Source organism: Strix uralensis, chromosome 7 (assembly GCF_047716275.1).
Source record: "Strix uralensis isolate ZFMK-TIS-50842 chromosome 7, bStrUra1, whole genome shotgun sequence".
Taxonomy (NCBI): domain Eukaryota; kingdom Metazoa; phylum Chordata; class Aves; order Strigiformes; family Strigidae; genus Strix; species Strix uralensis.
The window spans coordinates 42,187,590-42,205,889 of NC_133978.1; the positions used below are offsets into that span (position 1 = coordinate 42,187,590).

Here is an 18,300-nt window from a genome sequence, read left to right on the forward strand (position 1 = left end):
TCAACCCCATCAGTTTGCCTCTCCAGCAGGAACAGGAATTGATTTTGGTTTCACAGGCAGGAGAACTGGCACTCTACAAACCGATCTCGCTGCCGTGACTGTTTCTGCAAGCCGTCCATACAATCCCTTCTGCCCTAGGTCAGCACCTATTCTGAAATGCATCATGGGGTTTCCTACATCAAAATAAGTTTCCTCTCTCTGACTTTTAAGCAGCTCAACTTCCTATAAAGAAAGCCTGCCGTAAGGAGGCTTTGGTGTAGTGGCTTCTTAGCAAGCCCCACTCTCCCCACGGCTTCCCGCATCTTTAGAATCACTAGAGAGAACAACTTCGCTTTGATTACAGGAAAACCACCTTCTCTTTCAGTGTCTGTCAGAGTACCTGAAACCTGATGCTGAATTTGGGGTGGGGACCTAGTACTTGTGCCAGACATGTAATCCAGAGGTTCATACAGGATGGAAAAAAAGCAAAGACCAACTCCAAACGAAACTGGATTGATGGACATCACTCAGCAACATTGCTCAGGGCAGTGCTTTCAAGCTCTCAATGGAAAGATGTTTTTCCATGACCTTATAATTGAGATAATTTTGGCGGCTGTTTATCACTGTTTCTCCTCACTCTCCCAGGCTGGGGAGGCTGAATGCACACGGGGCCTGGGATCCCTTGCTCCCCCATGGCCATTCTCTGGGCTGAGGCCCTCAAGAAGGATTTGGGGTTTTCTTGGGATGCTTCAAGAATTAATATTTATGACATGTCTAAGATAACAAAAGGTTTTAATATAGATTTGTAAAATGGGAAGTGTGATGCCTGGTTTTGATGTGCTGAATGCAGGAGAACCTGTGAAGGGGCTCATGCTCTTTTATCAGAGCACGCACCAAGAGTCGACATCAGCAGCAGGACGGTGACTTGTTCTGAACAAACCTGTGGTTGGACAGGTGACCACCAAGGGGAAGGCTCCAGTAGCCCAGACATGACAAGAGGAGAGTTTTGACAAAAATATTAGCATGAGGATAAAGAAGAAAGGTTAAACCTTGGAAACACTGTACAAAACGCAGACAAGTTTAAAAGCATTAACCATATGTGTACTGCAACACTGGAATAAGCTGAATGTACAGCTAAAATTGTCCATCTGGGTGACAGCAAAAGCAAACCAGCACAGACAGATGAACCTGTACCCAGCGACTCCTATCCCAGCAAACCTCCTTGAAGGCATCATCCCAGGTAACCAGCCAGTGCTTGTAATACAACAAAACAAGAACTTTCATACTTTTTTTTTTATGGCTATGCCTTTGTTGGTAGCTTTTATGACACTGGAATGTAAATGAATTGATGCAAAAGGCTTCCCTTTGGAACTCTGACTTAAAAAAACAGTTTAAAAGCAGAGACAACGTGCACTACTAATAAAACTTGTATTCTTGTATGACTAGGATATTCCATTTCAGTCAGTAATCCTCAGTGGGGAAGTGGCTATAAACACTTTATAAGCTTGTGGTAAGAATACAGGGTAGTTCAAGTAATTGAAACAAATATTTAGCAAATGTCTGTGTTCCTCAAACTGTTGTTTGCCCTGGCTCCCTTCCCAGTGCGAGACCGTATTTAACAGCTCGTGCAGTTCTGCTGAGGACACAGCTACAGCTTCACTCCACGCTGGAGGACAGGAGCTAGCAGCCCTTTCTTTAGCTGACCAGTTTGAGCAGAAGCATTTAGCCACTAACACCAGTAGCCAACGCATAACAGTATCTACTACAGTGACAGCTCTCCAATTTTGCTGAGCTTATCTGTGATATTACGTGTTCTGGCAGGTGAACATTTAAGGGCTTTGTTGTGCAGCTGAGGATTTGTGAGGGGCTGCTGGTCTCTGGAGCCAGGGAACTGCTATTCCTTTCCTGATGCCTGGCCTTGCACGTGCCTGTAGCACGGGGACATGGCTGCGATACCCCGGGAATACACTCACGGCTGTCTCGTGGCGGTTAGAGCCCAGGACACCTTAAAGGCTCACAAGTCTATTTCCCGCAACATTTTACAAGTCAAACTGTAACTATTGTAAGCAATAACATTCCTTTTCTCATTTTTGAGGTCTCTAGGAGACCTGAAACACATGTGTGAAGTTCACAGCAAATCGGTGCATCACTGGCACATGTATTTTGAATAATAGGGACTTTGGAGGGCCACACCAGTGCACGTAGAGGCAGCCCGATCCTCCCTGGCATCAGTGGAGAGCATGGACAACTCCTGCTGGGGTTGGGGGCAGCAGCTCTTGGGTGTCAGCAGGTTGCCCACTGTTTTCCACAGGCTGGAGCACAAAAGCATGCTTAACGCAACAGCTCTTGGCATCCCCCTGTGCACTGTCACTCACAGCCTGCCTTTCCAGCAGGAACACCCTTGTCTCTACTCACATTCCTGAAGGGGCACAGTGGTGCAATAAAACTACCCAAAATACTTGTGGCAGCTTTCATCGGTTTGGAATTTACTCCTCTACACACACCATTAATGCTAAAAGGTGCACAGGACAGACAGATTTAAGACAGAAGAATTTTACAATCCTTTAAAATTTCACCATATTGAGCCTGTAGTAAAACACATATTCTGTTACCAATATCCACCGCCATCTCAAGTACTCTTTTTGAGTCTTCCGACCAGACCTAGCTCTAGCATATGGTAGTGCTACTTATTTCAACACTGAATTTTCTTCATTATTTCACTATAGCTTAAACACTCAATCACTGTCACTATCAAACACTATCACTATCACTGTATTTTTAATTCATACTGAAAAGTCAACCAGTTTAAGAGGATGATAGGTCTGGAAGCCAACCAAAAAGCATCACCCTGTTGGACAAACAGTAGGCAGTATACTTGTCTGGCTGTGAAAAGGTTTCAACATTTAATTTAGTCCCACCTCTCTTAAAAAAACCCACATTGTTTATAAGTTTCCCCTAACACTTTTCCCGAACCAAAGCCTCAGGAGCAGAGCACGCCAAGGGTTTATTATAGCACTGTTGCTAGAACATGCACTTCCTGCAGTAGCTAACAATGAACGTACAAGGGCCTGTTAATCTTCTTTGTTTTTAAGTCATGAATTTGGTCCATATGGTCCTTTGGTCTTTTGACCCTCCTGAAATCATACACTGCAATCAGCATCATAAGAAGGGGGAAAAAATAGTCTTCATTCAAGCCTTCAATATCTCAAAATAGAAAAGCTGCATCAAGAAAAAAATGCTATTTCCTACTTTGATGTATATCACCACACACAGGTCCTTTAAGTGCTTCTCTTTGCAGCCTGCCCCAGTGTTCAAATAAATAGGTGTGTTCCTGAGTGTTTACAGTAAAATTCAAACAGTTTCTTTTCAAAGAGAGGTGTTTCTTTTTCTTTTCATCCCCCCTTAAGCATCCACATCAGTTTTATGGAGGAAGAAACACTTCAGAGTTGAGTAAGTCCTATACCATGTTTAATTGCCCCTTCTGTTAAAATGTGGGTGATGACTGACTTCCTAAAGTCAAAGGAGTGGAGTATCTGCAGCCACACCTAGCTAAAGCACTGACTCACACCTCGGCTGTGACAGGTTTATAACTTTTCTTCTCCAGTGGAAAATGCACAAGTTGCAATTAAAATCTGGGTGAGGCTGGACAAACCCAAAAATGTTTGGAATTATTCTGAAGTTTTAATTGAAGTTGCAGAGTGGAGCAGCTGCAGCTGGGTGGGAATGAGACTTTGACATTTAGCAAAGTGTCACAGAACAGAAATCTTGCTATCACAGATATGACTAATTCACTTCTGTGTCTGACATCCGTCTTCTCCAACTTGTGAAATCAAGACAATTTCTACTTTAATCTGGGAGAAGCAGAGAGATGAGCAATTCCATTCAAACCAAATAATACAATTTCCCTTCAAAGGTGACTCTGAAATTAATATTTTGGCAAGATGTTCACAGTTCATCAGCTGCATAGGTCTTAAAATAGCACAAAGGGCCATCTCTGGATGGACAGCACATCACAGAGAAGTGACGCCCACTGTCCCCAAACAAAGTCTGTTTAGATAAGAGACCACCATGCGTTCAGTGAAGCTGGCTTCTAACCACTAGTAGAAAACAAAATCAGGAAATACAGCAAGTGGCAAACCAGACATTTCTTTCTTTTTCATTACACCAACAAGATTGCAAACATTTGGCTCCCATTTTAAACTAAAAGACTGGATTGACACCCCCGGTTCCTTTTGATAGCTATCCCAGTTGAGAAAGGAAGGGACAGCACCTCTGCAATGCAGAGCATCTGGAACCATGATGGACAAGGAGCAAAACGGCAGGGCCTGGCTCTGGGCAGGACAGAGCAAAGAACCACTTATGTCAAAGGAAATAATAACCTTAAAGTCAACCAAGATGAACCTAATTTGAAACAAGACAGAATTCCTAGCTTTCGTGCAAATAAACCACACAACCCCCAGCAGTGCTGAGTAACAGGGAAAACTGCACATGGGAAGGGCATGCTGGGGAGGTCTTTTTAGGACCTTACCTGATGGCGGGGAAAGCACACCCAGGAAACAACACTCAGGGGCTGCTGGCACTTTCCTACTTGGATGGAAGAAAACTGGAATGCAGAAAGATATTTACATCTGCACAGAACGTACTGTCTGAACTCATCTGGTGGAAAAGGACCTGGGGGTGTTGGTTGACAGCCGGCTGAATGTGATCTGGTGGTGTGCCCAGGTGGCCAAGGCAGCCAACAGCATCCTGGCTTGTGTCAGGAACAGTGTGGCCAGCAGGGACAGGGAAGGGATCGTCCCCCTGCTCTCAGCACTGGTGAGGCTGCACTTCTAATACTGGGTTCAGTTTTGGGCCTCTCACTGAGGGGCTGGAGCGTGTCCAGAGAAGGGCAACGGAGCTGGTGCAGGGTCTGGAGCACGTGTTGTACGAGGAGTGGCTGAGGGAACTGGGGGGGGTTTAGTCTGGAGAAGAAGAGGCTGAGGGGAGACCTCATCGCCCTCTACAACTCCCTGAAAGGAGGGTGCAGAGAGCTGGGGATTGGTCTCTTCTCCCAAGTAACAAGCAATAGGATGAGAGAAAATGGTCTCAAGTTGCACCAGGGGAGGTTTAGATAGAATATTGGGAAAAATTTCTTCACTGAAGGGTTGTCAAGCACTGGAACAGGCTGTCCAGGGCAGTGGTTGAGCCACCATCCCTGGAGGTGTTTAACAGACATGTAGATGTGGCACTTAGGGACATGGTTTAGTGGCAGCCTTGGCAGTGTGATCTTAATGGTTCAACTCAATGATCTTAAAGGTCTTTTCCAACCTCAGTGATTCTATGGTTCTATCTTAGAACTAAAAATTAAAGGTGGCTCTGATCAAAGCGATTGCAACCTCAAAACATTCAAACAGAGCACATCCATAGCCATACTTCATGTTCTCTATGCCTTAAAATTATTTGTATGAGCCAAATCAATCAGAAGAAAGAGCACAAACAGATGCAAAACGACACAGAATTGTTGTAAGAATATTTTGCTAAATGTCCAACAATCCAGCACTGAGGAAGGAACCCACCTTCAAGGAGAACTGAAAGCAACTACTACCCATTGCCATCAACCACATACTTCTGTAAGGTGGTACTATGGGCAGGAGACAGGAAAGAGGATCTCGAGGAAGGACTTCATTTTTGAGAAAGAAGCTGAAAATACAGCTTCTATGATAGTGTTCTCTGAAGGGCCCCAGTAACCTGTGCTGGAGTGATCGGGGCAACTGCTGACTGTGGTACCTGGAGAAACTGAGTCATTCAGCTTCCAGACCAGGGTTTCAGCTGCCTGGGCATAATCAGAGACTGCGGAATGAAGACAAACAACAGAAGGCTTCAGTGCAGGAAGAGGAACGTGCCAAAAGAGAGACTAGGGCATGCTGGTGGCAGCATAGTGCTACAGCAAACACAGAATAAAATTAAATAAAGAAGCCAACTACCAACCATGAGTCCATGTGGACTGAAATTACAAGCCAAAACACAAAGGCTATAGCGTTGATCAAAATTACTGCCTGTCTGCCAGCATGGCAAAGCTGACTGCAGTATGCTAAAGGGTACCCGGGAGGAGAAAAGGGCAGGGAAGGTAAAGTCACTCATAATTTTCGCAATCTACACAGACTGGGCCATAAAGGCCGAACTAGGAGGTAATCTCCACACTTAATCTTAGCTACTACCAACTACTGTTTTATGGCACAGCGAGTTACTGCATGAAACGAGATGTAATCCCTGGCTTGGTCCTGAGTAAAATGCAAAACCCATTTTCAAATCCACACCAGTGCAATTTAGTAGAATACTCCTCTGGCTCCTCAACCAGGCATAAGAAGCAACTGCTCCCAAGATCCTCTCCAAGTAGCAATGTTTTTGACATTACTAGAAAAGTGTTTTATATAGAAGTGTTCACAGAGTGCTGAGGAGCTGCCTCAAGTTTTTGTTTAGCCCAAGATCTTTCCTTACAATGCCAGAGAGCAATTACTGGATCACAGTATGAAAAACACATTAGAACAGACATTTTCTTCAGTCAGGAGGTGATTCAGCTATCAAAGAGTTTCTTTTGTTTCTATTTTGGGGGGGGAAAAACACTGCTTTCAGATGTCTAAAGCTGATGTTCCCAAGGTATATTCATCATGACTGTCAGCTGCAGTGAAGGTCTCCGCGGTTCTTCCCTTCTCCTCTCATTCCTTCCTCTCTAAACAACCACGTGAAGTGCCTGACAATACTACTGGAAGGTAAGCAGGACAAGAAATCGTGACTAACTAGGGCACACTTTGCCCTTGCAGCTGTAAACAGACATATGCCATCATCCCTTCCATTCCCTCACACAGAAGCTATCCATAACACACAAACGAAATGCGCAGCAGCCACCAAGCTAGCGCTAGGAAAAAAAGGTTGTGCTGCTTCTTCCTGGAAGAGCTGCGCTGGCCGGTGCCATGGCTCAGCTGGGGCCAGGCTGGCAGTCCTGGCCGCAGCGCGTCACAGGGATTTCTGCACGGGACACACAGTCCGGTGGCAGCGAGGAAGGTGATGGTGCTGCCCGGAGGACGGGCGTTTGGGCGGGCAGGAAGCCGAGAGAAAAGCTGAACCGCAAGTTTGAGGACATTAGGCTGGGCATGAAGAAACGGGCTTGCTTCACTGAGGGGCTTGGATGCCAGGAGGCTTTGGTGCAGAAAAGGAGAGAGTCTAAATGACAATATTGCAGAGAGAGCAGGGTCTGCAGGTCATGGCTTTGGAACACGTGTGAGAGCAGGCATCCACCTACGAGGGGGCTGGGGGCAAAGACAATGAGGGCAGCAAACTGCCACAGTTAAACACAGCCCAATCCAGGATTAAGGACTGACATCCGGAGCATGTTTATACACCATATTGATAAGCACAGTGTAAAAAAATACAGGTAGGACAGCCAAATACAGGGCTAATAAGTACCCTACCAACTTCTAAACCACAGATTTTCTCTGAAGTTTGGAAGACTGACAAAAATTCCATGGGAAAAAAAATCTGTTGCTTTTCTCACCTCAGAATAATCAGATGGTTTTATGTCAATTAGCATGTGATATGTATCTATTAGTGAAATCAGATTCCGTATGCCAACCAGTTATGATAAACACTCTTTCTGTGGCTTGCGCTGTGCATTTTGAAAATAGACTTTCAGCGTGCTTTGTTTTCAAAGCAATCGCAGTGAAAGACCGCCACCAAACCACCAGCAGAGTTCAGGGCTTTGTTTAATCATAAACAGATAATGGGAAATACGATGAGAAACAACTGCTGATGAGTTGGCAACAACATTTCACACTGCATATGTCAGGGGGCACGAAGCAGCTGGCTGGGCAAGATGCTATTTTGAGAGGACGTTTGGAAACATCACTGTCAGTAGCTTTTTTTTGCGAAGTGTGGCAAGAGCAAAGCGTCACTGTCTTCCAAACACAACTCCTAAATACATGTCACCAAACCATTAAACTGGAAAGAGCCACCACAAACACTCCGTGCTTTAGTTCTGGGAATTATATGGAAGTATTACACCCATCCCCATCCCGCTGCTTGTGCAACAGCCTGTGCCCCCGGCTCCCCACCGCACGCAGAGCTGAGCACAGGAAAGCTCTCCCAGCAATCCGATCCAAGCAACCAACACAAGCTCCCAGGTAGAAGCAAGTGAGCAGAGTAATATTTTAAGAAAGTCTCATCCAAGTGTCAGACAACTGTAAACAGGTTTAGGAACTGCAAAACACCCAACAGATCACAGTGGGCTGAACCTTCTTCTACCAGCACATTCTTTTGAATTTGAGTTCCAAACTTTAGAAAGCTTGTAAAAACTAACTAGTTCCTTCATTTTAATTAGCCTTTTCTTTGAATATAACCAAGAACAGGTGCATTCTGCAAATGAATTTAACTTTGATAAAAAAGCACTTCACAAGAATAGAACACTTTAAAAAAGATCCTGCTCATAAAATCACATACATTAGAAAAATGAAAATGCATGCACCCCTTTCAAGAGACTAACTTAATTATTTGCTATTTTAACTTGTCTTCAAATTAGCAGGATATCCTCAAAACGATTTACCTATGTCAAGATTTGAACTCTCAGATTATATATACTCATTAATTTACATGAGTTTATGGCATATAAAGGCATCTAGTTCACGCCAAATGCACGTATTAGTGCCCCAAAAGAGTGGAAAAAAGCCAAAAACACACACACAAGGTAAGAATTAACTGAGTGTATATCGTAGACTCCAACTATTTCAGTTGGGAGTGACCCCCGAGGTCATCTGGCCCGAAGCCCTGCTTTAAAGTAGGGTCACTTAAAAGGTGGATCAGGCTGCTCACAGCCTTGGCCAGTCAGGTCAAGACCATCCCCAAGGTCTGGGACTTGCCCTCGCTCTGGGCCCCGGTTTCAGCATCAGACCACCCTCCTCTGAAGAGCCCTTTCCTTACATCTAACCTGAGTTTCCCTTGCTGCAGCTTGCATGGACTGAGTTTCCACTGGTTTTTTTATTTAACTTTTAAATTAATGTTTCTTGTTTAAAAATTCCTAGAAGCTCAGGTCACAGACCTGATTCATGACTAGTAGCTGTCATTAAGCAGACTCAGGCCAACAGTGTGACATAAAACCTCCCCTCTTGGATAAGTAACAGAACAAAGCTAGCGTTTACTTCAAGCTGAACTAAGATTTCAAGGCGCAAGGCCTAGTCTGCAGCTGAGCTATAGGTATTCTGCTCACAGCATGCATAAATTTAATTTTTTTTATTTAAACGTTTCTGTTGCTAATACAAAGTAATAAAAAACGTTCAAAAGTAAAAACTTCAAGATCGAGTTCCTTTAAAAAGAAAACTAATACTGTTTGGATTTCCGTTAGTGAAATACTCTTCATTTTTCAATACAGAAATTTCAGGTATCCATAAAATTATAACACAGGTATAACATTAATTTTATATATGGATATAGCCGGCTAATCGCTATGGGCTGAATGCGCCAGTCAATCAAAAAATAAAACAGACAACTTTCAACAGACAAGTAGGAGTTTTGCTAAGTACAGAACTTGCTCCACAAGTTCTCTCTGAAGAGCAGAGACTAGGTAATAAATAAAATGCAACTAATACCCGTTTGCCTTAAAAGATTACCTTCTTATACCTACAAGGGAAACACATCCAAAAGACTAAGCTGAAAATAATTTCTTTTAAATTCATAAATACATAATACACTGCATAAGGATACCTACAAAGGAGACTCATCCAAAACACTAAGCTGAAAATAATTTCAACTAAATTCTTAAATACATAATACACTGCATAAAGTATAAACAACACAAATCAAGTAACAAATTCGTAAGTGGGCACAGACAGCATACCAAGAAATTAAATAAAGAAAACGTAAGCCAAATGCATTTCTGTATTTAAGGTATCAGGAAGAGGCTGCAAGCCCAGAGCAGAAATCGTCTCCGAGAAGAACTTTACTGAACTTGAGTCCTTCTGCAGAACCATCCCGAGGCTTCTACAGGTGAACTTCAGCTCCATAAGAGAGGAAGACTCACTGCAGAGCACTTTATTTAGTGTGATTTACCACTAACAAGACTCTTACTCCCTAAGGAAGAGGATGTACTTTGTCATTTGCATTCAGGACGACTAACCAAGTCTCTGTTCATCACCGCCTTTGCTTGTGTTTCCTACAACCAACATGGTTTAGGAAACATACCCAACATTTAAGAGGTGACAGCATGGACCTGTTACCCTTCTAAGTGCTTCCCTACAACCAATAAGGGCTTTAACGTTCACGTTGTACCACCTCCGAAGGGACTTACACGTCAAAAATATATCGACGCAGGAATTTTGGAGAAACAAAATGAATTTTGATTTCTTTCTGCTCTTTAGGATTTAGGGGCAAAAGTTGCATCTTCACAGCTTTCAGTATCTATGCCGATTTAGAAAAAAAATAAGAACAATCAGCATTAAAGAGGCCAAAACTAAAGACAGCATCAGGAACATTCACAGCTCACGAGGCGGCAGCGCGCCCGTCGCTCCATTCCGGGCAGGGTCGGTGCCGAACCGCTGCGGCTGGGGGGCCGCGGGTGCCCACAGTGACACCGCCCCGGGGAGGCACCACTCGCATCTCCTGACGCCATCACAGCTCTGCCACCACCCCGAGAGGGGACAGACCCCCGCGCTGCCCGCACCAACAGGCCGCTCCCCAGAGCGCTCCCAGAGCAGCCCCGACCCTCCGTGAGCCCCCCGGGAGACCGGGCTAGCTCCGCTCCCCTCCCCTCGCCCCGGGCCACGGCCGCTCGCCCCCTGCCCCGGCCCTGGCGCTCAGGGCAAACGAGCAAGAAGCACGTTCGGCGTTTCGGAAGCATCACAATTAAACATCGGGGTGAGGGGGGTGTAAAAACCAAGTGAAAATAAACCAGAAAGCGTCTCAACACGTTATTTCCACAGCTGTCCCCAGCCGGGAGCGAGGCCGCTGGGGCAGTCCCGGCCCGCCGCGGCCCTCAACCGTTTCAAACGGGGAGGTCGGAGCCCCCCGCTCCCCGCCCGGCGAGCGCCTCCGCGGCGCGGCCCTCCTTCTTCTCCTTCTCCTCCTCCTCCACCTCCCCCGCGAGCCCGAGCCTGCCCGCCCTGCCGGCAGGGCCTTCCCCCGGCCCGGGGCCGCCGCCGCTCCCCCCGCCCGGCCCGGCCCGGCCCGGCCCAGCCCCGCCGCCCGCGCTCGCCCCATCCCTGAGGGGAGCCGGGGCCATGACGTCACCGGATCAGGCCGACCGGCAATGGGCGCCATTTTGAAACCCCGAAACCTCCCGCAGCGGCAGCTCCGTGCGGCGGCGGTGGCTGTGACCCGCTCCCGGCCGGCGCCTCCCCCCGCGGCCGCCCGCCCCCGCCCCACCGGCACCGTGCGACATGGCAGGTGAGGCCGCGCCAGCCGGCGCCGGGGCTCGGCCGCCGGGCTGAGGGCAGCACGGGCGCCGGGCGCGGCAAGGCCGGGCCGCCCCGCGCCGCTCCGGGGGGCGGGAGGCAGCGCCCCGAGGACGGGACTTGGGGAGCGGGGCTGCTCGCGGGGCACTGGGCCGCGGCTGGGGCCGAGGCGGTGCGGCCTGGGCTGGGCCGGGCCGTGCGGCGGCGGAGCGGGCCCCGCTGTGGGGAAGGGGCCGGGCCGGGCGCGGGGGTCGGCGGGGCGCCGCTCCCCTCCCCTCACCGCCCGCTCTTCCCTCCTCAGGGGTGGCAGGAGGTGGAGGCGGCGGCGGCAGCAACGACTTCCAGTGGTGCTTCTCGCAGGTGAAGGGGGCGATCGACGAGGACGTGGCGGAAGGTAAGGGGAGGGGAGGGGAGAGGAGGGCCGCGCCGGGCCGAGCAGCTCTGCCGCGCCGGTGGCTGCCGGAGGCTCCCGTCCCCCGGCAGCCGCTCCGCCGGAGCCACGGCCACCAACACCCTTTTTTTTTTTTTTTTTTTTTTCCCCTCCTCTCTCAACATCTGTGTCACGCCCGCGCTGAAGGAGCCGCGGCTGGGAACGGCTGAGCTGCAGCATCTCCCCAGTCCCTGCCCGAGGCTCGGAGGATGGGGTGTGTGTTGCAATGACTAAGCTAGTGCCTGGGCTTCCAGGGCGATGTGCTTGAATTTTTTTCTTTTTATTTCGGGAAAGCATAATTATTTTGGGAGAGAAGACACGGTGGCTTCCTCCTGTTCTTTAATCACTAGGGACAAAAAGTAATGACAGTGATAAAACCCAGGGAAAAAAAAAAAAGGAAACACCACACAAATGGAGTCTGTCAGGCTTGTCAAGTTTCACTCTGACGCAGAGAGAGCAACAGAGAGAGCGTGCAGGTCTGTCATTTGTGCTTAATTTAAAAAGTAGAGTTTAAAGGCTTCCAGCAGCTGTGAAGAGATTTTATTCCTACTTGTTAACATTTGGGAGCTATAAATAGGGATATGGAAGTACGGAAAACGGGCACACCTTAGCATTTCTCTGAAACTTTCTAAGCACAGCACGCTTTGGGGTGAGTAGAAAATAAGAAATGTTTCAATTGGAAAAAGCGTTTCTCTAGTATGTAGAAACGATTGGAAGTTCTGCTCGACTCTCCTGAGAGAAAGTTCTTTTTTTCCTAAATTTTCTGTGTTCAAACTGTTCAGGCTGACAATACTGTTTAGAAAAGAGACTGAAGTCTGTGTGTGAAGCGTAATTCTGTGCTGTTTATTTGATTTTTTTCTGTATTAACTGAAATAGCTGTATTTACTGTATTAAGTGAAATAACTTGCAGTAGTGCCAGTGTGTGGTCGTCTTGGGGTTTGGATCTTTTTTTACTGCATGAAGTAAATATTTTTTCTTACTGTCTACTACAGGGGAATTATGCTGACAGTGTTTTCATTTTCATGCCACTTGTTTGGCATTCCATTTAAAATAATAGATACGGGAGGAATAGACTTGAAAACTGCTTGACAAACTAGTACTCAGACTCAGTTGTTTTCTTCCTTTTTTCCCCCTGAATATATTTTGTAACTTGTGCTGTTATGAAGTTCCCAGAATTCTCATGAAAATGTATTTAAGTAGCTTCTATGAGTTTCCCAAATGGTGCTTTTTTCTTCGGATCTATCACCTGTGTGACTGAAAGTCAGTTCTCCATGTTGCAAAGAAGATACTTCTGTGAGCACCTTACTTCCAGTCAATTACTGAGCGACGAGAATTTGCGTAGAGCTGGAAAGCTTCTCGGTTTTGAACCACCAATATGTCCTAACCCCAGTTAATTATTTAAGTGCGTAACAGGACTGTTCAAAGAGGAACTTACATTACTGATGAGACACGTCACCGAGGCAGAGCTCTTTGGCTAGAGAGGGGCGAGCTCTCTGGTTTGAGTAACTAGGGAATAGGAAGGGGAAATAGCAATGATAATGCTCAACACTCTTACCCTGGATTTTTTCCGGATGTACCTTATTAATGTGACTTTTCCTGGAGTGAGGACTTCAGATTGTGCATGATGCTACTACGTATCAGGAATTTAATTTTCTTCACAGGGCAATTAATATAAGCAATCATTCAGCACCTGGTTTTGCAGAATTGGTACTAGAGTTTTGTTTTCCTACTGGAATACAAGAACTACTTACAGTTTTTGTGACTCATTGTCTTTATTGTTTATACTGGTTTTATTTTGGTTTGTGGGCTTCCTCCCCACCCCCGTTAGTTTTTTGCCTTGAAATTGGAATTAAATAAAGAAAACATACAATTTATTTGCTAATAATTGCCTGAATTTGATTCAGCAGTATGCAATAAGGGTGCAATTACTTTGCTAGATTTTTGGCCCCAGTTATGAAAATATTTACTCATTACCATTTTTTAAAACATCTTTTACCACACTGTACATCTAAACCTATTTGATGGCCTTGAAATAGCCTTGCTGCAATATTACCTAAAACCATTGAATTTAATGTACTTTTTTGTGATAGCAAAAGCTTGTTATTTCTGTAATTTTTTTTCCTCTTTTCTGTTTTGTGAAAAATAAGCTCTATGGAGGAAGTCTGAAAATGACAACATAAAGTAGCTGTCAAACATATTAAATGCAGGTTTTTTTGCTAAATGTTCTTACAGGCGGTTCATTCAGCAGTTGAAATTACAAAGCCTGAGAGCCAGGCGACTTAACCAAAATGTCACTTTTCTATTTGAAGTGCAATTCTAGAATACATTTTCTATTCAATTGTTGTTTCTCACGTGTATTGCTTAAAAAAAAATGTTAACGTGGCTTTGACAAATCGCTATAGCTAGATTTGCAAGTGCCATCTCCATTCCCAGGATTTTTTCTAAATAGGTCATTAATATAGAAAATCGCTTTGTCTCCTCTTTCTTTGCTGTGTATTCACTTTCTTCAGTGAGTAATCGTTGAAATCTGTACAATGCTCTATTTAAATAAATAGAAGAGCAGTGTTTATGTGACCAGTCTGGCCATTTCAAAAAGATCAGGAAAATATACCAGTTACTGAAATACATAGCTTTCTAAAGCAGAAAATTTTAACTGGACTCAAGGAGGAGGATTGGAGGATAAAACAGATATTGAATGAAAGAATTGATATTGAGTATGGCAGCAAACTTAATTTTAAAAAAAAGTAGTTTAAAATTGTGTTGTAATTTTGTTGTTAGTATAAAAACCATGTGAATACAAAAACCATACTGATTGCCTGTGAAACTTGTTATTCTTGGATTATCTTTTTTGGTAGAAATTGCCTTTCTAAATACAGGGGGTTTTGGGGTTCTTTTTAATAATGCTGAGGGAGACCTAATCAGTTTTGTGATTTCAGTGTTTGATTTGTTTTGCCCATCCAAAAACGTTCTGCTTTGGGTTTTTTTGGCAAGCAAAATATAAAACAGTTTCTTAAATAATGTACAGACATGCCCAAATTAAATTCCCTTGGGCCAGGTGTTCTGCATATAATCCACTTCTGGATATAATTAGCAGAATATATTAGAGAGAGAGAGAGATTTAGGGAGAGAGAGAGTGGGCACTATAAACCTTCCTAACTGACTTGTGCTAGTGACAAGTTGGAAGTACTGGGAGGAATGTCGGATCCTGGTCAGAATGTGAACCGTATGCTGTGGAGATCAGGGGGTTCCATTGCTGACACTGGGATTTCTTTGGGTTTTTCAAAGCAGTCAGTATGGGGTTTGGGATTGTGATGAGCTCTTCCTTCTTTAAATGCTGTTTTAATCTGGCACTGGCTAGAGGTATCTCCCCGTTTGAGATATAAGTAGTGTAAGGGTATAGTTACTCCACTAAATGAAACAGGTACTGCTTTCCTCTTGGAGCTTCATCAGCTTAAGGCTTAACCTGTTTTAAGTGCTACATTTGAAACCTTTTTTGAAGCAGCTGAGTGTAAATGGTAGTCTTGCACATAAATGCTGGACATGATGCCCTTTTGTAAGAGACAAGAGCTCCTTGGAAGCTCCTGTTGGTTAACTTGAGTATGAATGTTGTAAGGTATCTCACATGAGCAAAACTTTTGTCTTTCAGAAAAAGCTGTCATTGACTTAGGGAATACTTGTCTTGTTGTATTGGATTTGCTACTTGTTAAGAAATTTTGTATCTCTGTTTAAAGATCAAAGAAAAATACTGGGTTTTTTAGAATTCTCCACCTAGTAATTGGTGTTGACAGCACTGATAAACTAAGAGATATCTTGTTATCATCAGTTCAACAAATTGTTTACTTCTCCTCTTAAAGCTTGTTACAGTGCTAAGTCAGTCCACCTCAGACGTTTGTCAGAATGCAGAAGACAAGTAGAGAAGAAAACCATAATCTAATAAAAATATATTGGAAAATATATATCCTGTAATTGTTCTCAAGTCCGGATACAAGTGATGTAAAAACACTCTTAGTGTTAAATCGTCTTTGCAAATCAGTGGTTTAAAAATGTTCTCGTGTTGTTCAGGAATTTAACAGGCCTATTCTCACCGTTTTTAAAGCAAATCCTGGCATGATTTCAGATTTAAAAAAAAAATATTCCGAGAGGGACAGCTATTTGACATCTGGTTAAAATTGTATGGAAGAAATGCCAGAATTGGTTGCTATCTTCCAGATAATTGTTTTTCTGTAAGAACTGGAAAATATGTTAGTAACAACTCCATTATTAAGCCATATGGATTGCTTCCTTTCACTGTAAATAATTGGTTATCCCTGAAGGTGTCACTACCGTAATGAGGCAGAAGGTGGGCTTTTAAGCTATGTTTTGTTGGGTTTTTTTCCTTGAAAAACAGTGTTTTGCCATAAACAGGACTTCAAATACCTGTTCTTTTACCCTCCCTAAAACATAATGCACTTCTCCCTGCTTTATGGTGATACACAGTCGTAGGATTTGCCTTGATCCTTTGGCAGGGCACCCCGTCTCTGCTCCCCAAAGGACTGTTAAGAATAGCCTGAAGAGCCACCATTTCTTGCAGGGACCAAAGATTTTGAAAGTTTTCTTGATCTTCGCTGCTTTGTGTGTGTTGTATATGGTGTTCTGCATGATAATATCAACTCTGGGAAATGGTTTGGTGTTTTTTAAATGTGGGCAGAAATAATATTTTGCAAACGGTTTTGACTTGAGCGCATACTATATATTGGTTTCCTGCTGGAGACAGTAGTCTTAGTGCTTCAGGTAGACCACTTCAATCATGAGTCTTCCTACAATCCACGGACCAAGAATTTGTCTTCACCCTTTATTCCACAACACACTATTACCTAAAAATGCTGTTCTCAGCCAGTAGTATTTAGTAACAAGTGATCTTTTGAATTCCAGTTCTGTCAGACAACAGAAGAAACAGAGTGTTATGCCACTGGAAAGTAAATTGCACTATCTTACTGGATATAACATATAAGTGACTCTGGAGACTATTAAGACAAGGTGGTGTGTGTGAGAAATGCAATGTTAGTGAACTTTTGGATGTTTCTCTCTCTCTCATAAGTGGTAGAGTATGACTCCTCATAGTGAGGAAGCCCAGATTTACAAGTGAATGGCTGTGTTTTGAAAAAAAAAAAAGCTCCAGATGATCTTCAGGCTTGACAGAAGTGGTCATGTCAAATGATGTCTTCTCAGTTTTCTGTGGAGAAGAGAATCTGGTCTGCCAGCTAACATGAATTTAAATCTGTAATTTTTATCGTGGTGTCAAATTTTGTTTCTTGTTTTCCTGACACGTGCGCTTGCTGGGTTAATGAAACTGCAGGGGCAGGAGGAGGAGTATGAATATAAGTACAGAAATGTTTAGCATTCTGACAATTGTCAAAAGGATATCACTCTTTTTTTGCAAAGGAAACTAGGAAATTTATGGCCTCGGTGGAGACAGGCAGTCAGAAGTGGTTCATGAATGTCTTATTTCGCTGTTGAAGTTCACTTTTGTATCTAGCATCTTCTTCCTGACTCAGACACATAAAAGAAAGTTAGGACAGTCTTGTCAGAAAACTACAGAGCTGTAGGTTTATGGGTGTTAAGGGGAAAAAAAATTTCAATACCAGTGAAAGATGGCAAGTGGAATATTAAACAACAGGTTAGAAAATCCTTTAAAAGACTGAGCAAACACTAGACTAGAAGAGAAGACAAATTACTAGGTGTAGCTGGTTGGTATTTTGATTAAGACGTGAAGCTGCAGGAATGCTTAGCTTATGAGTGAAGGATAAACAGTTGGGTAGGCAGTGAGTATCGGTTGCAGGGTTGTAAGGTGGGAAGGCAGACTAAAACATTTTGAGTAGTGGAAATACAGAAATTAGTACAAGCCTTTACATCTGCACTGTTGATCTGTGAACGGTGAAAGCCACTGTCGTTTGTCTCTGCGGAAGGGTGGGTGGTGTTACCTGTTGACCCAGGAAATCTCGGAGACGATTCCCACGCACACTCATTACTGTGCCCTTTGCTTAACATCTGGTGGAGAAGCTTGATCAGAAATGGCAAAACCCACCTTATTTAGATTTTAAAGAAAAAAGGGAGGAAGATGTGAAAACTGTCACTGGATGGAAAATGTTATTTACCCATCATGTTAAGACTTTTAGTAACTCTTAATAAAAGTACAATGAAAAGCATGACAATTAACTAGTTAGAAAAAACTAACTGAATAACACCAAATTAATTAAATATACTTCCAGTAGGAGAAAGATTATTGGAATTACTATTCCAGAGGTTAAAAAAAATAATACTGAGGCAATCAATTTGCATACAGAATACCGGATTATGTCCTGAATATTATAAGTAGACTCCATAAGTTCTCATTGCTTGTAAGAAAAGGCACAGCAAGCCTTGGCAAGCATGAAGGTAACGTTTATTTCTGTCTTCAAGTTCAGCTTTACTACTCTCTTTTCTTGCTGCTGCTTTACC

The 18,300-nt window shown here is 44.1% G+C and overlaps 1 protein-coding gene and 1 long non-coding RNA gene across 6 annotated transcripts in view; one reads left to right on the plus strand and one right to left on the minus strand.

Moving 5' to 3' along the window:
- LOC141945685 (uncharacterized) overlaps window positions 1–10,430 on the minus strand; it is a 42,244-nt gene extending 31,814 nt beyond the window's left edge. Inside the window, exon 1 of one of the 2 annotated variants that reach the window (XR_012629580.1) lies at window positions 10,292–10,430. This is a non-coding gene — a long non-coding RNA (uncharacterized LOC141945685). Of the gene's footprint in view, window positions 1–4,507; window positions 4,565–10,291 lie in introns of those variants that run through there. The other variant, XR_012629579.1, reaches the window with a different exon arrangement.
- An 816-nt stretch (window positions 10,431–11,246) lies between these two features.
- Window positions 11,247–18,300, plus strand: part of PPP2R2D (protein phosphatase 2 regulatory subunit Bdelta) — a 30,051-nt gene continuing 22,997 nt past the window's right edge. For 2 of the 4 annotated variants that reach the window (XM_074875566.1, XM_074875567.1), the window contains exons 1-2: window positions 11,252–11,385; window positions 11,695–11,787. In XM_074875566.1, the coding sequence (XP_074731667.1) occupies window positions 11,379–11,385; window positions 11,695–11,787 (100 nt within the window). In that variant the 5' untranslated portion in view covers window positions 11,252–11,378. Of the gene's footprint in view, window positions 11,386–11,694; window positions 11,788–11,970; window positions 12,038–18,300 lie in introns of those variants that run through there. The other 2 variants (XM_074875565.1, XM_074875570.1) reach the window with 2 other exon arrangements.